The sequence below is a fragment of the Hipposideros armiger genome, unplaced genomic scaffold (genome assembly GCF_001890085.2).
Source record: "Hipposideros armiger isolate ML-2016 unplaced genomic scaffold, ASM189008v1 scaffold_445, whole genome shotgun sequence".
Taxonomy (NCBI): domain Eukaryota; kingdom Metazoa; phylum Chordata; class Mammalia; order Chiroptera; family Hipposideridae; genus Hipposideros; species Hipposideros armiger.
Genome location: NW_017731795.1, coordinates 558,344 through 582,567, shown reverse-complemented (window position 1 = coordinate 582,567; position 24,224 = coordinate 558,344). Strand labels below are relative to the sequence as shown.

The window sequence follows — 24,224 nt, the reverse complement described above, 5'->3', positions numbered from 1 at the left end:
GTCCAAACCCATAGAGAATTTTTATGAGTTTATTTGAGCCAAACTGATGACAATTGCCAGGGAGCAAAATCTCACATGCTCTGGACAGTACCAGTTTTGCAGCTTCTTTTATGCATTTGATATGTAAGGAAGATGACAAGGAGGTGGGAGAAAGCAAGGGATTGGATTGCAGGAGAGTTAACAAGATTCTGTGCTTTCTGGAAGGTGGTTATTTCAAAGGTGTGTGAATGTAGATGCACAGAAACAACAGACAGGGCTGCTTAGGACAAAGATAAACCTTTTACTGCAAATGTACTGAGCTGTCCAGTTAGGAATTTATGATCAGTTTACCCTACGAGGTTAATTTCCATAGAAACCCCCCCCTTTTTTTTTTTTGTCCACAAGTCACCTTTCTCTTCCTAGTATAGCAAGGAGACACCCTTACAAATGGAGATTTCCTTTATAAATGTAAATTTCCCTTACAAAAGGGTAAATTCTACTCTGTTTTCAGAGCTTCTCCTGTGTCTGTAGTTTCCCAAAAATAATCAGTTCAAAATAATCCTTATGCCAAAGAGGCATATTACAGGGTGGCATCTTTGGCGTCCAGGACGGCACAACCCACACAGGCTATCACTGATGCTGGCTGCCTACTGGGCGCTCGGCTGGGGCAGTTGGCCAGAGCCCCCACTCCATGTGCCCTGGGCTTCTCAGAGCCTGGTGGCTGGGATCCAGGAGGGAGTGCCTGGGAGAAAACATCCCAAAGACCGGGTGGGAGTTACAAGGCTTCTTGTGACCTGGCCTCAGAGCCACAATCTGTCAGTGCAGACATATCACTTAGCTCAGCCCAGATGTGTGTGGGGGGAGCGGGGGAGGGGGTGAGGACCAGGGATGAGGACCGGGGGTGAGGACTGGGCATGGAAGCAGCTGACAGCTCCATTGACTTCCTGCCACACTACACCGAGCCACCATTGGGGACCTAAGAAGATTCTTATTTTCTCGCGTTTTTTCCTTCTAATCTTTGTGTGTGTTTGTGTGTGTGTGTGTGTGTGTGTGTGTACACATGTATACATTACACATGCACACGTAGTGAGAGAGAGAATGTTTCAGAAGTCGTCTCCTGCAGTTGTGGGAGTTAGCAAGTCTGAAATCTGTAGGCCACTAGGCTGGGAACTCAGGCAGGAGTTGATACAGCTGCTCTGAGATAGAATTTCTCTTGGAAATCTGTTTTTATTTTTATGGACCATCAGCTGATTAGGTGAGGTCCACCCACATTGTTGAAGGTGATCTTTACCTAAAGTCAGCTGATTGTGGATATTAACCGCATCTACAAAATACCTTCAAGGCAACACCTAGATTCGTGTTTGGTTAAATAACTGGGTACTGTGGCCTACCCAAGATGCTGCAGAAAACTAACCATCATGGTGTCTGTGGAGAGGATACACTGGTTCGTAAATGAAGACATGACGAGCAGGAGACAGACACACAGCCCTTTCCATTGGCCAACCTTTTCTATGTAGATGGAAACCAGAAGTGAAAAAAAGAAAGAATGAAAATATATAGAGAATGCACAGAACTTCTCTGAGTGTGCCTTGGTAAAAATTTTTATGAAATCTAAAAATAGGAATGTTATTAAGAATGACCTGAAATTCTTGGGGTTTTTAAATCACTTTTTGAATTTCCCAAACTTAAGAGGCACGCCTGCTTTTTCTCTTGATGGTGGAGATTATCTTCTTTCTATGTTCTTATCTTGTATGCAATGACCTTCTGCAAAGATGAGAAAAACGACTTAATGTTTTTGGTAATCTCTTCATTAAAATAATATATTAAAAAACCTTTTTTTTGTACAGAAATAAAGAGTAGACAAAAGTAAAACTTATCAAGTTTGGGTCGTTTTATTTTAATAAGAGTGAAGCGATTACTACATTCTCCTGCCTTGGAAAAGGAATTACAGTATGGAGTCTTTTTCAGCTTTTGTAACATTTTTCTTTGTGACCTTGAGTAATTTGCCCACCCAGTTGGGGCCTGAGCATACACTTGTTTTGCAAGGTTGACAGGTTAATGCTTTAAAGGGGTTGGGGTGACCAGATGGAAGCCGCTGTATTTCAGGGGAGAGAAAGGTCAGGAGAGCAGGGTCGGAGCCAGCCCCTCCAAAGGCCTTCAGTTTTGCTGGCTTTCCAGCCCCACCTTCCTTGCCTGTGGACCCTGTTACAATGCAGCATCGGTGGGGTTCCCTGATAGGAAGGGTTTTGCGCTCCTGTGATGTCTGGGGTTTATTAGAGGAAATCCATTAAAACCTAAGGTACAAGGCTGGCTTCCTGCCGTCACAGTGCTCATGGAGGCAGCCCTGAAAGGATCTGACTTTCCACCAAATCTGAGTCAGACTGAGATACCAGATCGACTGAAAAGCATTATTCACCCCAGGAATGTAATGACTGAAAAAGCTAGCCCAGCTCTATTCCTTGATGGAAGAAGGTCTGGCAGAATAATTGGAGAACGACGATGATGAAAGAATGCATGAGGAGCGTTATTTAGGACAGAGACCCCCAGACAGTGTTCCTTGCAAATATATGCTCAGACTGCCAAGGTCCCTGTAAGGGACCCGCATAAAATAGCCATGCATTCACCCAAAAGCTAACTTGCAAATACTGAAAATGCATGACATGCCTTAGAGGGCCTGCCAGCCATCACGCTGCCACTACGATCGATGGCTGAGGAACTGGAATATCCGTCATCTACCGGCCACCTCGTCACAGGTGGTTCTCTGTGCCTAATGCAGGACTGACAGCTATTCATTCATTCACTTAGGTACCTGAGCCAAAGGGAGCAAGAGGTGACTACTGTGCACCCTCCCCCACCCTTTCTTTCCTGCCCACAATTCTAGATGAGGGCCCCCGGAGCCCAAAAAAGGAACCTACTCTACCTTTGGGCGATATTATCAGCAGGAGGAAGAGGAGGCCCAGGTAATGTGACCACAGCCCATTAATGTCCTGTGATCTTTCTCTGGTGGCGTCAGAAATATTCTTTACACCAGTGGCTCTCACCTGGAGACGTTATTGGCTGTCGTAACTGCAGGTTGATGCTGTTGGCATCTAGTTGGTAGAGGCCAGGGATGTTTTTAAATATCTTACCATGTGGGGAAGCCTTCTCCCCCAACCAAGAATTATCCACACCAAAACACCCGTCATGCCAAAGCTGAGAGACCGTGACGGGATGTATTCACATGCCTTCTCCCTCCCAGCTCCACCCTGGGGCCATGGTTGTACATTATTCACTCTGCCTCGTTCACACTCCGTAAATATTCAGTGACTGAATGAGCGAATGAATGAATGAATGGGGTCAGGGAGGTGTGGTGAGCAAGGGAGCAAGTAACTATTAAGTTAGCACTGATATGATATGTGCATGTATATGCTTTCTGTCTTTGTTACTGCTTTTACCTTTGGGATGTGAACAAGTTTCATTTGCTCATGGAGTCCCTACTAGATAATAGTATGTGAGGCGCCGGGAGTGTTAGAATTACTTAAAAATAGCATGACCCCTGCTCACTGGAGTTTACTTCTCTAGTTGAGAAACCTATCATTAACCAATTCCACAGATAAGTGTAAAATTTCAGTGTGACAAGGGCTGTATGTTCTGCTTGCTTGACGTAAGAGAAGTGAGGGAAATTTCAGAGTGCCAAGAAGTAGATGGTATTTCCTCCGAGAGGTGTGACCCTCTGAGTCCCAAACACTAAAATGACATTTTAAGTATCCGTGTTAACACACCAATATCGCCTGTGCATGTTACCAACCTCTTTGGCATCAGGAAAGGGCTTTTACAAGTGCTAAATGCTTGAGCAGAATAGCGTTAGCTGAGCAGATGGGAAATGGGCCAAGTTGGCAATGGAGGACATGACACTGCTGGGTCCTGTGGGGGAGGAGGCGGAGGCCAGCCCCGGGCCGTTCTGTTCCGGAGCGAAGTCCCGTGAGTGACAGCACACGCGGAGAGTTTCTAGAAGGCCAGGAAGATGCCTGGTTTGCCTTTAGAGGCACTGCGGTGGCAGTGTTGCGCAGGATACACTGGGGGGTTCCAGCCTGGAGTTAGGGAGCCTACAGGGAACATGACAGCTTCCAAAGCATGAGATCAAGAGGTCAGGGGCCATGGCTCCGGCAGGGGGACTGTTCTGGAAACGGAATTTACAGTTCTTGTGTCTGACTGCCGGCTGCGTGTTCAGAGAGAGAGGGGGGCGCTTAAAAACCGCTCTCTTGTCTGTAGTAATACCTTTTCCCAACAGTTAAAGAAGAAATAGTCCCTTATGGATATTTATGTTCTTCTAAAATAACGAGGCCTGGGCTGGCTTTCATCAGCATCCTACTGGATTGGGTAACCTTCATTGCAACTTTATAGATTGTTGCATTTCATAGAAAATGAGGCAAGACTGAATTTTTATTCATGTTATAATGTTATAGTGATTTGCATTCTAAGAGACCTTTCCAAAAAATTTCTGCTACCGCCCCAGCTGCCAAACGATCACGAAAAATGCTAGGATCCAGAGACGCTTCTTTGTCGCACGCTTGCCTGCGTCAGGTTCTGGTTGTGTTGTGTAAATCCAGCCCAAACAAAGTCTGCTCGCTGGGCATGATGTTCTCAACTAGCCAGACGCCCAGCTGTAGCGGAGAGCAGCCCAGACCAGGGGTCCTTGCTGTAGTGGGGATGGCCCGTGTTTTCCAGAAAGTAAGGTTTACTTCTGTTCCCCCACCCCATGCAAGCCGTTTTCCCCTCTCCTATTTAACCACAAAGGAAGTATTAATGGGCACAATAGGCAGAAAACTTAAAGTCTCAAATGTTGCAGAGATTCATAACATAAATAGGTCAAAGCATACATGACACATACATAATCGGGGATGAAGGGAAGGTATTTAAAACTCATCCCTAACCTTTTAGCTCTGGCATCATCCAGAACACACATTTTCAATACCAACAACGGCCCACACCACTCAGCACCATGAGAAACGCAGACTCAGCTGAATTGTCAATGTTTTTCACCTGGAGCAGTGCCTCCTGCGGCTTACGTCTGCACTGTCAAGATGGGCTCCAGGGCCGGCCGAGTGGCGCGATGGTTAGGAGCTCGCTTGGGATGCCAGAGGGCCCCGGTTCGGATCCCACATGTGAGGGCCAGTGACACTGCCCTCCACAGCTAAGATGCTGAACAACGGCTCAACCTGGAGCTGGGCTGCCATGAGTCGCCGGCGACGGCGTGGGCTGCAGTCCCTGTGGCAGTGGATTGCCATGGGCTACCGTGTGTGGCCAGCAGCCAGCGTGAGCGGCCAGCAGCCGCAGTGAGCGGCCGTCCAGAAGCCGGCGACTGATCTGCCTCGCCAGGGAGGAGCGTAATGATGGTGCCAACTTGGGCCAGTGAAGCAACGTCCTCCACGACTAGATTGAGGAGCAAAGCGACAGCAACTTGTCTGTTCCCCTTTCCCCAATTCCCCGGCACTGTTCCCATCCCCCCAATTCCCCAATAAAAATCTTAAAAAAAAAATTATTAAAAAAAAAGATGGGCTCCATATTTTAATCGATCATAAGTATTTTCACATCTGCAAAGCGGGGTGATACCTGCTTCGCCTAACTCAGAGAAATAGTTCAGAGATGTTACGCACTTCTACTTGAAGTTATAAAAACAAAACAAACATTCTAGACCAAATCTCCTGCTTTCTTATTTTTACATCAGAGCATAGAAAGAATCTGAACAGCCAGTCCCATAACTGCAGGAAATGTGCATCTCCTCCGACCTGGAGGAAGAAAGCCTTCTTTGAGATCGTACTCTGAGCACAGCCTGCACCTCTGATACTTATTCCAGTGGAAGTCAGACATTCTCTGAGCAGCCCTAGAAAATTTGAGTGTGCTCAATTCTGTTGTGAAAAATCGGAGCGATGTCCACTGCACCACCTGTGGTTAAGTTCCTCCTTTGTGCCCAAATTCCAGCTTCCTGACCATCCCTGAGAGCCACAGCTGTGGAAGGGGTGGGCGGTCCTTCACGCAGCCCGCACAGGGTATGGGCTCGGCGAAACCCAGGGTGACTCTCGGGGCTTCCTCTCACCAACCCTGAGCAAGTCACTTCAACTGCCTGAACCTTGGTCTCCTCATCTATATGGTGATGATAGTTACAGAGCCTACCTCAAAGAGTCATTGGGGGAAACACTGCAGTTTCTGATCACCCCAATGCAGCCACACCTGGAAAGGGGTGCTTTTGACATTCACCTGAGAGCGAAGTCTCCCCGTCACTGAACTCATTGGCTTCCTGTGGCTCTCATGTCCCTCATATGGTTTCTTGTTCTGCAGTCTAAGTCCACAAAAGCCCAACAAAGACCCTGGAGAAAGGGCAGAAAAGGGATGTGAGGCGGTCCCTCAGAATCAAGGGCAAGAATGAAAACTTTGACAACAATTGGAGACAGACAGGAGCATGCCAAATATATGTGTTTTCTGTAATTCCACTGCCACTAACGTGGTATTTTTGTCCTGAGCATTGATTGCATGATTTCATTATACTATATATACTCTTGTTAAGGTTAAAAAAATAGAGAGAGAGGGAGAGATGGCAGTTGTAAAAGTTGGTATCGTCCCCAAAGTCTGTTGTAAGCATCTTGGAAATATATAAAGAACCATTAAGGAATGTTGTGTTTTAGGTCTTTAGAAGTCATAAATAATACATTTCAAATATTTAAAGGAAAAATTGTTACACGTGACAGAGAGTAGTTTCCCAAATGACAAGTGTTTATGTTCGTTGAGCTCATGTGCAGTGTCACTTAATTGAAATTCTAAATTTAAATCGTACAGGATAAACTTCCTGTTCCTGTACACACGATCTGCCTGTCTGCCAATAATTGTTCATTATGCTAAATTCTTTAGGTGTAGGTCACAGCTATTGGAAGGACCATTCATTTACTGCTGTTCCCAAACTGTGTTCCAAGGTGCCCCAGGGTGACACAGCCAACTCAGAGGCGCTTCTCAGGGTAGTTGAAGTTTTTAACGGAACCACAGTGTCTGTCAGACGCCAAGACAAGCATGAGCTCGAGTTAGTTCAGTTTCAAAATTCAATTGTGTCACATTCCTTTTGATGATGTCATAACTTTGCAAGAGGTTTCTGTCATAAAAAGCAAGTATCATGTAAAACTCAATTTGAGAGGAACTGGAGAGAGCTGTGTCTGATTCCAAGGTCTGAGAAGTTGTGCAGTGCCCGAACGGCACTAACTTGTTAGGACGTGGGTAATTCCTAAGTTGTTTGCACCTGACTAATTAATGGCACTGCCTGGCATTTCTCTGGGCCCAGAGGCCCTGTGAAAAACTGACAGACGCAAAGGGCCCCGTGAGCCATTAAAGGCTGGGAACCTCTGAAGTTATATAAAGTCAGGTTCCACCCGTGTGCTTTGTTCAGTCACTTCTCACAAAGAAAAAATAAATCTGTTGCAACAATTAGATATTAAAGTAGTCTTCTTAAAGATCCACATGATTTGTTTCCTTGGGGCATCAGATGGCTGCTGGGGAGATAGAAACTTAAAATAGCGTTTTTCTAGTGAATAATAATAAATTTAAAAAACGCCTAATGAGGAAACTGTAATTCTTAATTAGTGCGAAAGACAAAAGAAATAACGTATGCTTTTATTGTTTCATAAATAAAACTATATTTATCTGCCACTTGCTCTTTTTCCTGTAATCAGACCTACTCCATCTGCCCTGTCTGCCCATCTACCCCATTTTAAATTATAAAGATCTATAGCGGTAATAACAGAAAATACCTTTAAACTCAGTGCAAACTTTTCAATTAATTTTCAAATTAATCACAGCCATTCTCCCGAGAGTTAGGTGACACAGAGGTAATAAAAGCCTAGTCTCAGACTTTATCAATGGTAGAAATTAAAGGTAATTGGACACTATTATCTTGAAATGAATACCTTCTTTTTCTTATTACTGCACTTTAAAAAGAAGCTGGCTAATGTATTCAGTTGCACAGATATGGAATCTTCCAGTATAATGGTGTACAGCTGGCCTGTCCCTACCCCCTTCACCCACGATCTGCAAGGACTACTAATAAATATTCATTGTTGGTTATTTCATTCAAAATGAAAGGTGACTATCTCCTCTACATTTTATATTTAGAAACATCCAGATACCAGAAATGGAAGTAAATTAATAGTTTTGTGTTAAACGTACTGTGAAACCTGATGAAAGAAAATACCTATGGATAGAATTTTTTTTTTTTTGCATTTAATGTCTAGTAATGAGAAATAATTGTGACTGGCCACTTGGACACCGTAGTTCTTTTTTTTCTAATATTAAGAGTGTATCCAAAGTATTCAGAGTTTCTTTAGAATTCCTTTAAGGGCGAAGTGCAACCATAGACCGAGACAGGTGTGGTTTTTGACCTGGGCACCAGTCTTGACAGACATAGCTAAATGTCCATAGCTTTTTTGTGTTTTTTTTCTTTTCTAACAGCTAAGCAACAAAGCCAAAGCTTTTCTCCCATTCCTAATGCATTTCAGGTAACAACAACAAAAGGTGCTAACAGACATGATCATGAGGTCATTTGTCAGCAGTTACATTCAAGTGTCAGACTTGCTGTCTGTAAGATTTCAAAATAATGAGTCAGGGATACAGAAAAAGAGTTGGAGTGTGGCTTCATGGGGACAGCAATGGTTCCCTTCCCTTCCCTTCCCTTCCCTTCCCTTCCCTTCCCTTCCCTCCCTCATCTTTCCTTTCCTTTCCACTTGTAGTTTTGGTAACATGTTGACAAAGCTTAGGAACACCATTTTGATCTCCAGAATGACGCTTCTGCAGAGGCAGTCAGAGTCAGAAAGGAATGCTTACCTTCGGCCCCTCCACTCTCCCTCTGTGACCCCTGGGTCTCCTCACTGGCAGCCAGGAGCTGGCCAGGCGGCCACACGTAGGTCCTGGTGGTCTTCTTTTGAGCATGAACAGTTTCATAGACTGTCACCACCACACAAGGCATCACACTGTGATGAGGATGGGTCAGGACCAAATCAAGGCCCCTCCAGAATCATGCCTGAGCACAGGAAAAGCATGAGTGTTGTCTGAACCACAGAACTGGTGGAAACAGCCACCTCTCCTGGCTACTTGAAATAACTGCTGTTTCTTCATCAATCACGGTGTGAGCCTCTCTCTGTTCTTCCCTCCTTCCAAATAAAAATCTTTAAGATACTCAGTCACAGAATTTTGCCCCCATCCTGGTAGCAGCCAACCCAAAATGAAGTCCTGCTCCCTTGAATCTGCCCCAAAGCGCCTAGCACAGCCCCATCCTAGCCCACTCTAACATCCCATTGCTGCAGTGCCCCACAGTCCCACCATGTGGGCCCTTTCTTCTTGTTGGGAGCAGTGAAGCCAGCTTTCTTCAGCTACAGATGGGATCCTGGTGATCCTGGCTGATGGCATCGGCATGGCTAGCAACTTATTATTTTAAGTTTGCTCTTCCTGAATATCAACCCCTTATACCACATGACCCTATTTCCATCAGGAACTTAACCCACAAAACCATGAGAATAAATGCTCTCTTCTTAGATAACATGCATTTTCTGTTATATAATCCTGCTCCCCCATGAATGTCCACTACAATCCAAGACCAAGAACCAATCAGTGTTTGGAACTGGAGGCTGGGTGTGTTACAGAGCCACATGGATGAGACATCTTGGTTAAGTGTAACTTTGAAGAAGCTTTGAACCTTGAGAATTAGCCACCAGGTTCCGCACACTCATTTACTTGTGACCTTGGTCAAGTCACGAAACTGCCTGACCTGAGTTTCCCAGTCTACATAATAAGTGGGAAATTCTGGAGAAGGTGACTTCCCCTTCTACAACGTAAAGAAAATCAAATAAAAATGCATACATTAAACATTCTGGGAATTATATGCCATTATTACGGGTATTCATGATGGCATAATTATTTATTAAAGTTAGTCGTAATTACTTCTGCCATCGTTTCTATTGATTTGAACACAGCACTATCCAGAAGGAAAGCGCTCAACTATCCAGCTTCATATGCGGCTCCGGCAGTTTTTGAACAACGTGTCTTACTCAGTGTATGGCCACTGCCCATTTATACAGCCGGTCTTTTCCCCACTAACGTGTAAGCGGTTTGAAGTCAGAGCTCAGTATTCCTATCCCCAGGACCTAGAACTTTCCCGATTCATAAAAAGGCCTCTCAAATTCCCCTGGAAGGAAGCAATGCATGGACGCTATTTTCACACAATTTGTTGCTTCATTTTTAAGACTGTCTTCGAACACCTTTCTCCCTTGGTACCTTTCTACACCAAATTTTGTTAGATTTTTATTAGGACTTTCTTTAAGGGAAGTATCTCTATTCATCATTACCTGAAATCAGTTGAGTTGTGATTCTTTGGAGATCTAAGGTGATGAAGATGGAGTCATGTATCTGAAACATGCTACAAAACATTTGTAGGACTAAAATATCAACCATGGATTTTGTTAAGTAATTGCTGTCACCGAGAATGGATTCTGGTTAGCAATCGACCCTCTTAGCTTACGTTGTAAAGACACTCTGACAGTTATCGTGTGACATGTTCTCACCTCCAGAAACACGGAGCCTGGTGTGGCATCTTAAGAGACAGTGTTCCTGCATGTAAAATGCATCAACTTATATAATTCTGCTTTCTCCCGGAAGTTCAGTTGTTTTCAGAAACAGAATCATTAAAAGCACTAGTTTTAGTTTTTCACAGAGAACTGTCAAATTTATAAGAAAATACCTAATTTATAAAAAATGTGCTCCATTCTATGATTTATCCACAGTGTGTTTCTAGTCCGTCAGTTAACATTACTCTCCCTTTTATATATGTGCATGTGTGTATACACACACGTACACACATGCACACACATACATACACAATAAAACCTGTTGAGAGTGATCAGGGCTTTTTCTCAAATTCTTAATCTACTCTTAAGGCAAAATCCTGATATTCTTCTGATACCGAAGAGGTAAAAACTGTTGCTTAAACATACTTGAACCACGCACTCCTATCCCAGATATTGGCCGCCAAATCCCTTCCTTCTTGTTCCCACTCAGAGTTCACAGAGCCACGTGGTGGGTCTGTTAATTGTAACAGATGGCTGTTAATTGTAAAATGGATACATAATCACATAATATAAACATTTTCCATAAAGTCATTATGGCTGATAAGGTAAAGTTGATGGGTAATAATTTGTCATTTTCTCCCCTTGGGCTATTATCAGCAAACAGAGCCTGCTAGAATTTCCAGGGCAGCTAAATTCTTACATGTATGAATTAACTTTTCATTGTGGAGTATATTGTCATTAAAAAAGTCTACTTGCATTAACAAGTAAGTATTTTAAAGTTAACCAATACCAAATAGATATTAAATACAATTGATAAGTCTTTGTAACCTAATGGCTTTTAGAATATTCAGGTCTTCAATAGAAGCAGAAATCCACTGGTACTTAAAGTACATGCAATTAAAAATGATAAATAATAGCATCAATTTTGGCTAATCATTTTACGTTATTTCCCTCCTCAACTCCTAATAAATTGAAGTCAGAGAAGTCCATTGCTTGGCTGAGAATAATGTAAGGCACCTGGTACCCGTAATAGTTCAGACATAACCAATATCTCACTATGTTACTCTTTCTCTCCAGTTCAGCAGCCAGTAGAAAACTTGCTAGCAAAATTGGTCCTTCTTGTTCTGAAATAACAGACGCCAGTCCCCAAAGAGGATGCTAGTCTGACCAACCCAGCCCCCTGGCCTCAGGAGACACCAATTAATGCGGAGCGTTGGTAGGAGAGAAGTAGAGGGGGCCAGTCAGAGGGATTCACTGAGCATCTCTCTCCCTCACACTTGACAAGCACCAGGTGCTGTCTCTGCCTTCAAAAGGCTTCCAGATTCCCTCTGCTGTTCAGCCCCCTCTGCTGGGCCACCCTCTTCTCCCCGGAATCCTGGCAGGAACCTCGGAACCAGTCCCCTGCCTCCATCCTGCCCCCTAGCGTGTGTTCTCAACACCGCAGCCAGAGGGAGCTTTTTTGTAAACTCAGCTTTTTATCAAGGTATATAATTTATATACAATAAACGCACCATTTGTGGCCTGCAGTTTTTGACTTTTGACAGATGTATCCATCCCTGTAGCCACCATCAAAGTATTCGTTAAAACCGTGCATCAGATCACAGCATTCTGATGGTTCCTGTATCAGTGCAGAAGCAAAAAGCCTGCTGTGGCTGGCAATTCCTCTATAATCTGGGCCCCCGTGGCCCCTCTCAACATGGCGCCCAGGACTCAGTCCCCTTCACCCAGTGGCTTTCTCACCTCTTGTCTGCCTGATTTATGGGTTCCCATCACACTTGTATTCGTTTCCCATGGCCGCCGTAACAAAGTACCACAAACTGGGTGGCTTAACGACATGGATTTATTCTCTAAGGGTTCAGGAGACCGGAAAACCAAAGTCCAGGTATCGGGAGTTGACTCCTTCTGGAGGCTCTGAGGGAAGGACCTTCCGTGCCAATCTCCTTCTGCTGGTGGCCAGCGGTTCTTGGCGCCCCTGACTTGCGGCCCTGTCACCCCAATGTCTGCCTGCATCTGCACGTGGCCTTCTTGTCTCTGGGTCTCCATGTCCGTTTTTGTCTCTTCTGAAGACATGCTCATTGGGTTTCAGGCCCACCCTCATCCAGTAAGATCTCGTCTTAATCCGAAATTACAACTGCAGTGACCTTATTTCAAATAAGGATACATTCTGTGGTTCTATGTGGATGTGAATTTTGGGTGGGGACACGATTCCACCCAATACCCACTTATCACTATCTGACAAATAATATATTTTGCTCTTTTAATAATGAATTCACAGTTCCCGTTAGAACCTAATTTCCCTGAGGACAGGACCTTTGCTCTGGTCAGTGCTGTATCTTCAGTGGCTGGGGAGCACAGTGGTCACTCAGTGGACATCGGCTGGAGGCATCAGCAGTCGTGACTGAATCCTAAAGTGAAGCAGGCAGCCAGGCAGCCTGCAGGGACATGGCCAGAAGGGAAGGCTATGGGGCCTTAAAGAAATAATCGGAAGGTCAGAGAAGCCGCAATCCAAACAGATAAACAAGAGGTGATCAAAAAATGGGTAAATGATAGAGGAGCCTACCTGATTACCAGAAGTCATGGAGAGGACTTCCAGAGGCAGGAATTGGAGGCGGTGCCTCTCGGAATATCTGAACACATTGTTGACTGGTCACAAGTTCTCGTGTTTTCATGCCAAATGTTATTGACCAGTCACGAGTTAACCCGTGTTTGCCCTTGCATTAGCTAATTCAGGTTTTAAAACTCAGGGTAATATAGGGTATTGTAAAAGCTTTGTTCATCGTGTTCAGTCATGTTCATTTTATTATTAAAAAAAAGTTATTTGTCTTGATATTTAGGTTTTTATCACAATTCTAGTATTGCAAAAAATAGTCATGATGGATCGTGATGGTGAAGAATTTTTCCATGAGTTATATGCATTTGCAACTTCAAGATCTATTCGAGGGAAGGCAAAACGCTACAAGAAGCTATATTATCTGTCTTAGAGCCATATCTTGATTCTTGGCATCATGTATATCCAGATAATTATTACAACAGCGTTTCTACAGCTTAAATATTATTAGAAAACACTAGTCTGTGGCACCTTAAGGGAGAACCGTGGCTTGCCAAAGGTACTGAAAGAAAAGTCAAAGATTCTTCAGAGAAATGATGTTTTTACAGAAAGCACCCCTTGTGCTTATCACATGGAAAGATACGAAACAATAGCCAGTGGCAGGAGAGAGCTTCTGTGTAAAATTGCCGGGTCAACAATGTTAAGTGGCTCTTTCCACCTTCTTGCCCCAGGGGTGGTCTCTTCCAGGCTTAAAAGGGCCATATCCTGGGGTCAGATCGGAGTCTGCCTTTGTTTCCTTATAATAAATTAACACAAAGTTGATGATTTGAAACACCACACATTTATTCTCTTATTGTTCTGAGGCCAGAAGGCTGAGATCAGGCTCGCTGGACCATGACCAGGGTGTCAGCAAGGCCGTGCTGCCTCCAGAGGTTCCCGGGGAGCCCTCCTTCTGGTCCTCGCCAGCGTCTAGAGCTGCAGCCTTGCATTCAGTGGCTCATGGCCCCTTTCTCCACCTTCAAAGATGCCAGCATAGCATCTCACATTCAGAGTTATGTTGCCTTCTTATTCTGGGCAAAGTCCATTTTGCCACGTAAGGTCACATTCACAGGTCCCAGAGATTAGGACCTGGATACCTCTGGGGGCCATGATGCAGTTTACCATCATATCCTAACCAGAGACCTGTCACGAATATTGGGATGGGTGTAGAGAGCCGCAGATTCTCCTCGCTGGCCTCCTAAGTACACAAAGCAATAGCCATTCTGTGTTTCCACTTACCTAACAGAAATGGCCCCTTCTCTCCTGTATTAATTTCTCTGCTGTTGGCAGGGCCCCTTGTAAGAAGAGGCAGATCAGAAACAAAGTAATTAAGTCTGTTGACCTTGTGCTCATAATACTTGAATTATCCTTTTGTGTACTTGATTTTTCGTTTTTGTTCTAGCATGTCATCGTAGGTGGTTTGTGCGAGTTTCCCCAATCTTTCGCGAAGAGAAAGGGTATAGTTTATAATCCAGAATTCAGTTGAGAAGAAGATGGTGGACAATGAGAAGCAGCTGCTGGCTGGGTGGTCCCAGAGCACCTCCACCCCCCTGAGGGCTGAGCCTGCTCCAGGGACCGGATGCTGGGGCTGCCCCATCAGGAGACAGGCCCACAGATCCAGGGGAGGGAATTAATGCTTACGATGCAGTTTTGAGAATTACAGCTTCTCAAAATGTTAAGCTTGGAGAAAGCCATTTCTTTCTACACACTGCAACAGTCGAGCTTGCTGTCTAAGCAGTCATAATTGTCGTGTGACTGTTTATATGCTAATAGCAAAAGATGTTTTTAAATGTGGTGAACCATGTCAGGTAACTTTTCGTTTCGGTCATAAACGCTCTAGGAATGAGGATTAAAACACTAACATGTCCACATGTTTATCACTGGATAAGTTCTTGTCGGTCAACAAGAATTAAAATATCTCTATTTTGTCATTTCAAAAAGAAGCCTCTAACTTTCTTAAGACCACCACCTCTGTACCCACCCCCCACCTCCTAGCCCTACCAACAAAACCAAATCAGAGACAAAACAGGCCACCTCATGGCTCTGGGTATTAAAAAATAAAATCAAAATGGTCTTTAAAACTTTTTGTTAGAGTTAAAAAGTTTAGAAATGATTGGTTTAAATAATACCCTTACAACCCTGCCCCCAACAGAAATTATCAAGGCAAGCAGTCAAAGTGACACTGTCCCTCTGACATGGAGCTTTGCCGAAAATCGAATTTTGAATTCCAGGAGGCTCTGGTTGTCCTGGGGCTCCTCTGAGTGCAGAAGTAAATGTGATCAAATGTTGTGACAGTCCATCAACTCTTTTGTGTCAATGCCAGCATAACATAGTAAGGAATTTCAAACTGTTTGCTAGTTAGTGCTATGCTAAGCACGGTGTCATTTTAACGACTCAGCTAGTCTGTGTAAGAGTGAGGATTTAGTCACAATATTGTTGGTCTCTGTGACAAGTTTTAATGGAGAAAAGGTTACATTTGCATACTCTCCAGTTCCATTAACATTTTAAAAGTGAAGCCCAGTAACAAATGAGAGTTATGAGTTTGGCGTCCGTGGGAGATCATAGATGGTCCTCATTTCTTATTCTTGTGTTCTTCTTCATCTAGTTACGTACTATAATACCTGACATTTCTTGAGGGCCCCCACTGTGTGCCAGAAATTGCTCTAAGGAGTTCATATATATATTATTTCTAATCATCCCAATATTACTCCAAGGTAGGAATTATTATCTTAGGATGACAGGTGGACTCAACGAACATATATTCAGAGAACACCTTGCATGCCAGCCAGTGGAGACCCTGCAGCAGATGAGACACACACAGGAGGAGACCAAGGCTGCAGGAGAGTTCGTGGTAGGGCAAGATTTGAACCAACTCTGGCTGCATGCAGAGAACGTTGCCCCCCGTGGCACTGGGCCTCTGAAGGGGAAAAAGAAAGCATGTCATAATGGCACATTTTAAGACACAGTTTTACTACAAGCTAAAGCAGTGTCTCCCCTTCAAGTAAGTATAACATCCAATTGAATACACATAAGTAAAAGGTTATTTTTAAAAATGGCATTATGTAATGTGTGTGTGTGCGCGTGCATCCCTTAGAGCAGCCTTAGAATAATAATTACTCATATAATTCTAGCTCAATCATTTACCAAGGACTTGCATATATATTATGGAGTCATTTAAAAAGGAATCCCATAAATTAAGTGTCAGTCTCTGTATCAGATCCATGGAAAGCAAGACCAGCGAATACTAAGGGACTCTCCTACATTTGTTGGCTAGAAGGGAGAAAGTCAGAAGTTTAAGTTATGAACTCTTGATCCTAAATTATCCCAGTTACTCTGATGTCAAATCCTGTGCCCATCTCACTACAGTAATTAAGGAGTGAAATATTTATAAGACGCATACTCGACAAACGAGATCAAATACCGTACATGTGTGGATCCAGGTTTCTGCACCTTGGCTCTGATGACATTTTGGGGACAAGTGATCCTGTGTTGCGGGGGACCATCCCGTGCATTGTAAGATGTTGAGCAGCGTCCCTGGCCTCTAACCCCTGGATTCCAACAGCATCTTCCAGTTGTGACAACCAAAAATGTCTTCAGGCGTCGCCAAGTGTCCCCCAGGAGCACTGTTTTAAACATATTTATTTTTTAAACATTGTCCCCCCAAAATCACTGTTTAGACATTATTTCACAACCGTGATTACGGCAGGCAGCATAGTTATGTGGTTACATTTATCTGCTCAAAAGCCGACAGAGTTTTATTTTGGCTCTACCATTTATATTCAGTAACATTCGAGCCTAGTTTCCTTCTCCTGTTACATAAAAATAAACTACACAGGACTAGTTAAGGGCTAAAGAGTTAAAGCGTGTGATCAGGGAACCTTAGCAACTGACTTTGAAGAGACGCTCACACTCCTAAGTTTATTTTCCTGTTGGTTATGTAAGCCTAAACAAATCTAAATTTCCGTCGATTTCTTTTGCGCAATCCTGACCACAGACCAGACCAAGAGTTTCTGTATTTGAAGGCAAAGCCCTCCGTTATCTCACCCGGCCTTGCCCCCAGCCCCAGCCCCACTGTCCAGTCCCCCTTCCCAGGCCACGCTCCTCCCTGCAGCTCCCCGGTTCACAGACTTACCCGCCCCAAGCTGATCGCCACACCTTTCCCAAATAGTTCACCCCTTTTTACAGCCCTCACCCTCATGCCTGCTGTTCCGTCACTCGTATTTGTCTTCCTCCACAACATTTTTGCCTTAGAAGCCACTCCTGTCCTTAAAGATGTAGACCTTATGTGAAGAAACCATACCACAGACTAAACTCTGGCCCGAAGTAAATGGACACTTGATTGCCTCCCAGCCCCCAGCTCCTTTTATGGAGTCCATCTCCATGGGCAGCAAAAAACCCCAAACAGACTCTAACCTAAGTGAAGTGAAACGGTTCTAGAGAAAGAGTCTTGGGTGTTTTCATTCCCCCAAACTTTCTGCAGATGCTCCTTGAGCATCTATCTTGTGAAATGGAGCATTTGAAAACACGGGCATTCCCCCAGAGGGCAGCTGCTGCTGTGGCCGAGTCCTGGGGGGCGGCCGGTAGAATAAGCCGGAAGTAAACCGCCTGGACCCACAATCCCCGCAACCCCATCCTGGAGAGCTGGTGTCGGTTGGGAGACAGTTGAGCCATGTTAACCGCTGAGTTACTTTTGTCTTCGGTCTTACCTGGCTTTCTGAGCTCTCTCACCCTCTTTCACTTTGTCCCAGAGTAGTTCTCCTCCCCCCAACCCAGCAACCCAATGAGGATTGGGGCACAGTGGCTCCCAGGCATCATCCTTTCCTGGTGCGGGCAATGTCTTTACCCCCATGGAGGCTTCCAGATAGTCATAAGTCTTGTGTATAAAACAGGATAGTTGAGTAGAAATGACTTGAGGGGTGGGGCTTCTTTGGTCAGAAGCTGTTGGAGACGTTGGAACTGAGACTTAAGACAAGACAGCGCCGTGCAGAGACCTGAGGGAGGAGCCTCCCCAGAAGGACCAAGGTCTTGAAGTGGGAACAGCAAGGAGGCAGGTCAGGGAGGCTGGTGTAAGAGGCACAGGGTGCTTTGGTAGCAGATGCCTTCAGAAACACAGGACTCGTGTCTGTGGGGCCTCCCAAGCAAAACTCAGGAGCTCAGTGGGACACCACTGGAGGGTTTAATCCATGGAGTTATCCGATGGATGCATAGAAAGGACTGCTCAGGTTGGCAGCATGAAGTGCGTGTGTGTGTGTGTGTGTGTGTGTGTGTGTGTGTGTGTGTGTGTGTGTGTGTGTGTGTGTGTGTGTGTGTGTGTGTGTGTATTGGGGTGGGGGGTGACATTTTAAGAATGACCCATCGGTGAGAGCAATGACCCTTGCTTTTCCTGTAGTTACCAGTAGAACTGAGGAAACACTCTTCCTGCCAAGACACATTCTTCAATCCTACCTTCATGCCTTATTCTTTTGGGATACATTATGTAGTGCTCATTATGTACCAGAGAGTGTTGAACTGTGCTGCACTGTGCCAGTTGCCTTGTAGATGACCAAGAAGGTGTGGCCCTGGCCTCACAGAACTTTCTAGAGTGGAGAGAGATGGTAATTGGCCCACCACATAACGGAGGCATTCTGACTTGGTACCGCATGGATGGCAGTTAGGGAGGACCTTGCTGAGACAGTCTCAGAGAGCCCAAAATCCTGAGTTTGAGTGAGGGGCCTCGGGGCCAGGACTGGTCAAGGTCCGCCCACCCACCCACCTGTGTAGCCAGTGAAGCCAGGTGGAGATGTGTGACATGAGGTGGTGAGGGAAGAGATGGCCGGTCAGCGGGCCTTGCAGGCCATGGGAACGCCGTGGTCTTTATCCCAAGGACACTGAGAACCACAGAAGGGTTTGAAGCACAATCCATTTTGCGTGTTTGCGTATTTATATGAGTTAGGGAGGAAGAATGGTGAGGTGGGAGGTGACTGACACCATTGGCAGGGTAAAAGGTGAGAACCTAGGTCTGGGAGAACAGTAGTGGGGTAGAGGGGACGTTAGGGACTCCAGAGGTTTTAGGGGGACGCTGACAACCTTTCTTTGGACGTAGGAGTTAAGAGCGTGGATCCCTCCTTCAGTTCTTTGGAGCAGGCATCTGTTCTATCTGAGGTTGGTCGTGTGTGTGTGTGTGTGTGTGTGTGTGTGTCCACACAAGTGCATTTGCACGCATATGTGCTGAGAGTCCCTAAGACTGCCCCCTAGCGCTCTTGTTCCAAAGGTGTTCTTGATAGATATGTGCCGTCTGAGCCTAATGGAATGGTTACCATCTGGTTACTAACACAGGCTGAAGTGAATTCTTTACTGAACACTTTCCAGTAATGCAGGCTAGCCTGAACTCGTCTTGGCCATCTAGTGTTTTTGCATGACACTTCCCATTTTAATTTACAGCTGTTCTGTAGATTTTCTGTTTAATTTGTATGAAGAATATAATTGTAAGGGGCTGCTATTAAAAGAAGAGGGGCTGTGCTATCTCAATGTTGCAGAGATGGTTTAAAATCATGCAGCAAAAGGAAAGTAAATAAAAAAGAAAAACTGGCTTCCTATGTTTTAATCCATAATTGTTTTCTAGATCACATAGCCAAGAAAAAGTCAATAGTTTGCCCATTATCAGCAATCCCTTAATTATGTTTTATAGCAAATGTATTACTGTACTATATGTGTCCTTTTGAAAATTTGTGTCTGCCTAAGATTTTAGGTACATTTATTAAATAATGAATATTCAACTGAATTATTTAGCCCTCCAATAAACATTGAGCCAACTCAAATGGAATGCTACTTCGTATTGTCTTTAGTAGCTCTAAGGGAACCACCAACATGCTCCAGGTTTTGCTTGACAACCTCTGCCAGTTGTGATAAAGGAAAGATAAAGAGAACAGGTTAGAATCTACGAGGAAACTTTTAACCTTTGTCTGTTCCTTTCTCTCTCCCGTTTTTCATGACTCTTCTTCTCAGATGACAGCCCTGACCTGGTGTCAATAGGATATATGCTTTTGAGTTCTTTCTCCAGCGGTAGAGTGGTTGTTGCAAAGTCATCTCGTTTCTCTTCCACCCCATCCTTCAGATAAATAGTATATGCTCTTGTGGCTCATGGGGTCAAGTTTTTATCTGTGGTCTCAGAGTTTGTTGCTCTTTTATTTCTCTGTTAAAAATTGGCTTCCTGCTACAGGAATAGAATCCATACAGTTGGCCCTTTCAGCTTGACTGTAATCGGTTGAGCTGATTGACTTCATGAAAGAATATTTATATGCATCATGGTACAATCAACCTTATGTTTTAGAATGCATTTAATGATCTTAGAGCATATTTCTTAAAATTAAATAAACAACAAGCTTATTCGAGTAGCTTGGATGGAAAAAGGAAGATGCAGGAAAAGAATGTACAAGGCACTATATTTATTAACATTGTATGAATAATCTTAACTCTTTAAATAAATAATGCCCTTTCATATAGTCTTCTCATTGCTATACTTTCATCCCCAGAGAATCATCTAAGAACTCTGTCTGTTTTTAAAGAAGAGATTATAATGATAAAAATAATAAAGATGATGACATCAACTGCTATTATGACATTCTGGATTGGATCCATCCAGTTATATTTTCTTTCATATGATAATTTAGCTAAATACTGTATGTGAGTCAGACTGTTGAAACAATATATTAGAAAATAAATGTGACCTTATAAATTATCCTTTTAAGGCCAAATGGAAAATGCATATATTAATAAAATTAGGTGTTATTTTCAGTCATTGTTTCATAATCTTCATAAACAGATAGCTTCAGTTAATGCATTTAAGATTATATATGTATTAATGCATCCTCGTACGTATATGAGGTCTGACAGTTAAGTTCACGAACTCATCCTAGAAAAAGTGCTACATACCTCATTGCTGAATATCACTATGGTTGCCTTCGAAGTACTCCCCTTGGGAAGCTATGCACCACCACCAGCGCCTAGTCCACCCTTCAAAGCAATTTTGGAACTCTTTTTCTGGAATGGCCATCAGAGCTGTCATAGTATTACCCTTGATGTCCTGAATGTCATCAAAATGTCTTCCTTTCAATATTTCCTTTATCTTCTGGTAAAGAAAGAAGTCATTGGGGGGCCAGATCAGGTGGGTAGGGAGGATGTTCCAATACAGTTATTTGTTTACTGACTAAAAACTCCCTCACAGACAGTGCCGTGTGAGCTGGTGCATTGTCGTGATGCAAGAGCCATAAATTGTTGGCGAAAAGTTCAGGTCGTCTAACTTTCTCACGCAGCCTTTTCAGCACTTCCAAATAGTAAACTTGGTTAACTGTTTGTCCAGTTGGTACAAATTCATAGTGAATAATCCCTCTGATATCAAAAAATATTTAGCAACATTGTTGCAACAAGTTCGCGAACTTAATGGTCAGACCTTCATATGCACACATGTATATATTTACAAACCATTTACTCAAGGGAATCTTTGCAAATCCTTTACTAGATGGATACGTGTAAGAAAACCAGAGCAGTCATTTGTGAAAGATTCCCATGTAAACTGTCGAGTGCATTTCCTAATGAGTTAACCGTACGCTGACACTGTGGCAGGATTACAATCTCACGTTCTCCCGCCTTCCTTTTGTTCAGAGAATTTGGATGGAGAGACCCAGAACTGCCTGAAGTGATTCAGATGTTGCAGCATCAGTTCCCTTCGGTCCAGTCCAATGCTGCCGCCTATTTACAACACCTCTGCTTCGGAGACAATAAAATTAAAGCCGAGGTAAGCGCTGCTCCGATTCTCAAAGGATCGGTGTCCGATTTGTCTTCACTGAGGTTTCGAGAGTAATGTTGAAAGGGGAAAGGCATGGGAAAACTAAAGTTGCAAAACTGAGATCCATGTTGAAGACTGAAACATAGCGCTCCATCTAATTCATCGCCATGCCTGTCATACATTCCTCTTTTTTAATAATTGAATACTGTGGGACAGAGGACCCAGGATACGTGCTTGTGTTCACAGAGGTGAGACTGCCAGCTGCTGCACTTAGAGTGCGGTTTGCCTTTCTCCTTCCAGTTCTATCTCTGGAGTTGTCTGTGCCTCTAAATCCTGAGGAACTACAGAGCATCTTATGTTGTCTCCTCAGTTTACAATGAGATGACTGCAGTCGATCAATGGTGTCATCTGTCCTTCCTGGAAAACTCATTGATAGGATGGGAACTTTAGGCAATAATACCAGCTTTGTGTTATAACCAAGAATTCTGAGCCATTCACAGAAGTACCAGCAGGTATCATATGGATATAGGAGTATGTGCTCCATGAAAGAGATTATTGTCTAAGAGCCTCATGTAAATGACTGTTAACATGCTTTGTGTTTGGGGAATACTTTAAGGTGCATGCATTGTGTGTGTGATATTTCTGGACAATCATGGTGGTCAGTAGAGCTAACTGATTTTTTTTAAAAAAAGGATAATCATTTGCATATAAGCAGCTGAGTAATCATTTTTATAAAAAAAAGATTTTATAAGCTATAAAGAGTCATCTCCATAGTGTAAGCAATTTTGAGGATAAGTCTAAATTAGTTTAAGAGTAGAGAGATTTGAAGATATAATTGCAATTTATTATAGATTTTGCTTGCTTGCATTGGGATGTATATAGCTTAGCAGCTTTTCATCATTTTTTTCCATCTCTTCCACTGGGACTCAAAGAACTTGATCCATGCTTATGCTTATCCTTACCAGAAAAATCATTAATTTTTTTTGTAGAATAAATATAGAGCAGTGGTTCTCAACCAGGTGTAATTTTGCCCCCAAGGGACATTCGACACCATCTGGAGACTTTTTTTAGTTGTCACAGTTGGAGCGGGTTGTGGTGGGTAGTGGTCAGGGATGCTGGCAGATGTCCTATCACGCACAGGACAGCCCCCACCACAAAGAATTACCCAGCCCCAGATGTCAGTAGTGCCAACGGTGAAATATAGAAAAACATTGTCCATCTAAGATAAATTTAAAATGGCCTAAAACTATATTAAAGTAGCTCCTGCCCCAAGTGGAAATTCTCTTAATTATTCACTGTTTTTAATAGAAAAGCAAACTGGCTGTTCAAAATGAAGGACGGCTTTCTGCTTAGGGGGATCACACACCATCGTTTGATGACTACAACTTCGGGGCTTTCTCCAAAAGTCACAAAAGCACTTCATGGTGTCATTGGCATAAAGTTGGTCAGAAGTGTTATGTTACCCCCACAAAGGTGGGGAGCACACCAACCCAAAATGTGATTCTGATGTGAGGACTGGACACAACACCCATACGTACCAATGGGGCCTAAAGAGGTGGGGCACTCACCTAACGAGGCTGTGGATGGGCAGGGTGGCTCCCAAGCAGGGCCAAACATGGCTTGAGACAGCAGGAAAGGAGGCTGGCTCCAGATTTCATGGTGGCCAAGGGGTGGGACTTGGGTGAGGTCCCACATGCAGATGGGGGCTTGTGGGGTTCGAACTCCCTGCTAATGCCACGGGAGGAAACACCCAAGCTTGCTTATCCGCTTGCTCAGAGGTGGGCAGAGGGGAAAAAGGAGGGTGACGCTTAAGAGCTGTCAGAAGCCAAACATCAAAAGATGGAGTCAGACTCTTTATTACAGGCAGTCAGGCAGTCAGGCAGTATAGACACCAGGGCGGGGGGAAGTGTTTAAAGTCGCTGGTCTGACTGGCTCAGCTCCGTGATCCGTGGGCTGGCCTTGAAGCCTCTCAGTAGCACTGAGGCCTAACAACTGGCCATAGACTCACTCCTGTGTGGCCACATTAGAAGTGCCTCCGTGCCCTGTGGCAGACAAGAGGTGGTGCGGTGGAGTGGTGACGAGCACACACATCAGTGTCAGACAGATGCACCTTCCCATCGCCTCCCTGCTCAGTAGCTCTGTCTCCTGGAGCAAGCTGATCGTCCTCACAAGCCTCTTTTCTCCACTTTAAAAGAGAGGTGCTGATACCTCCATGGTAGCGTCTTTGCAGGGACTAAATGAGCTAATGTGCGCAAACTGCTTAGCAGTGACGTATTCATTCACTCATATTCTTTTATGGCCAGGAACACAGTTAAGA

At 44.1% G+C, this 24,224-nt stretch overlaps 1 protein-coding gene across 7 annotated transcripts in view; it reads left to right on the top strand.

Annotated features, from left to right (window-relative positions):
- Positions 1-24,224, top strand: part of CTNND2 (catenin delta 2) — an 848,542-nt gene that overhangs the window by 579,999 nt on the left and 244,319 nt on the right. For all 7 annotated transcript variants that reach the window (XM_019665518.1, XM_019665517.1, XM_019665519.1 and 4 more), the window contains one exon: positions 21,784-21,916. In XM_019665518.1, the coding sequence (XP_019521063.1) occupies positions 21,784-21,916 (133 nt within the window). The remainder of the gene's footprint in view (positions 1-21,783; positions 21,917-24,224) is intronic.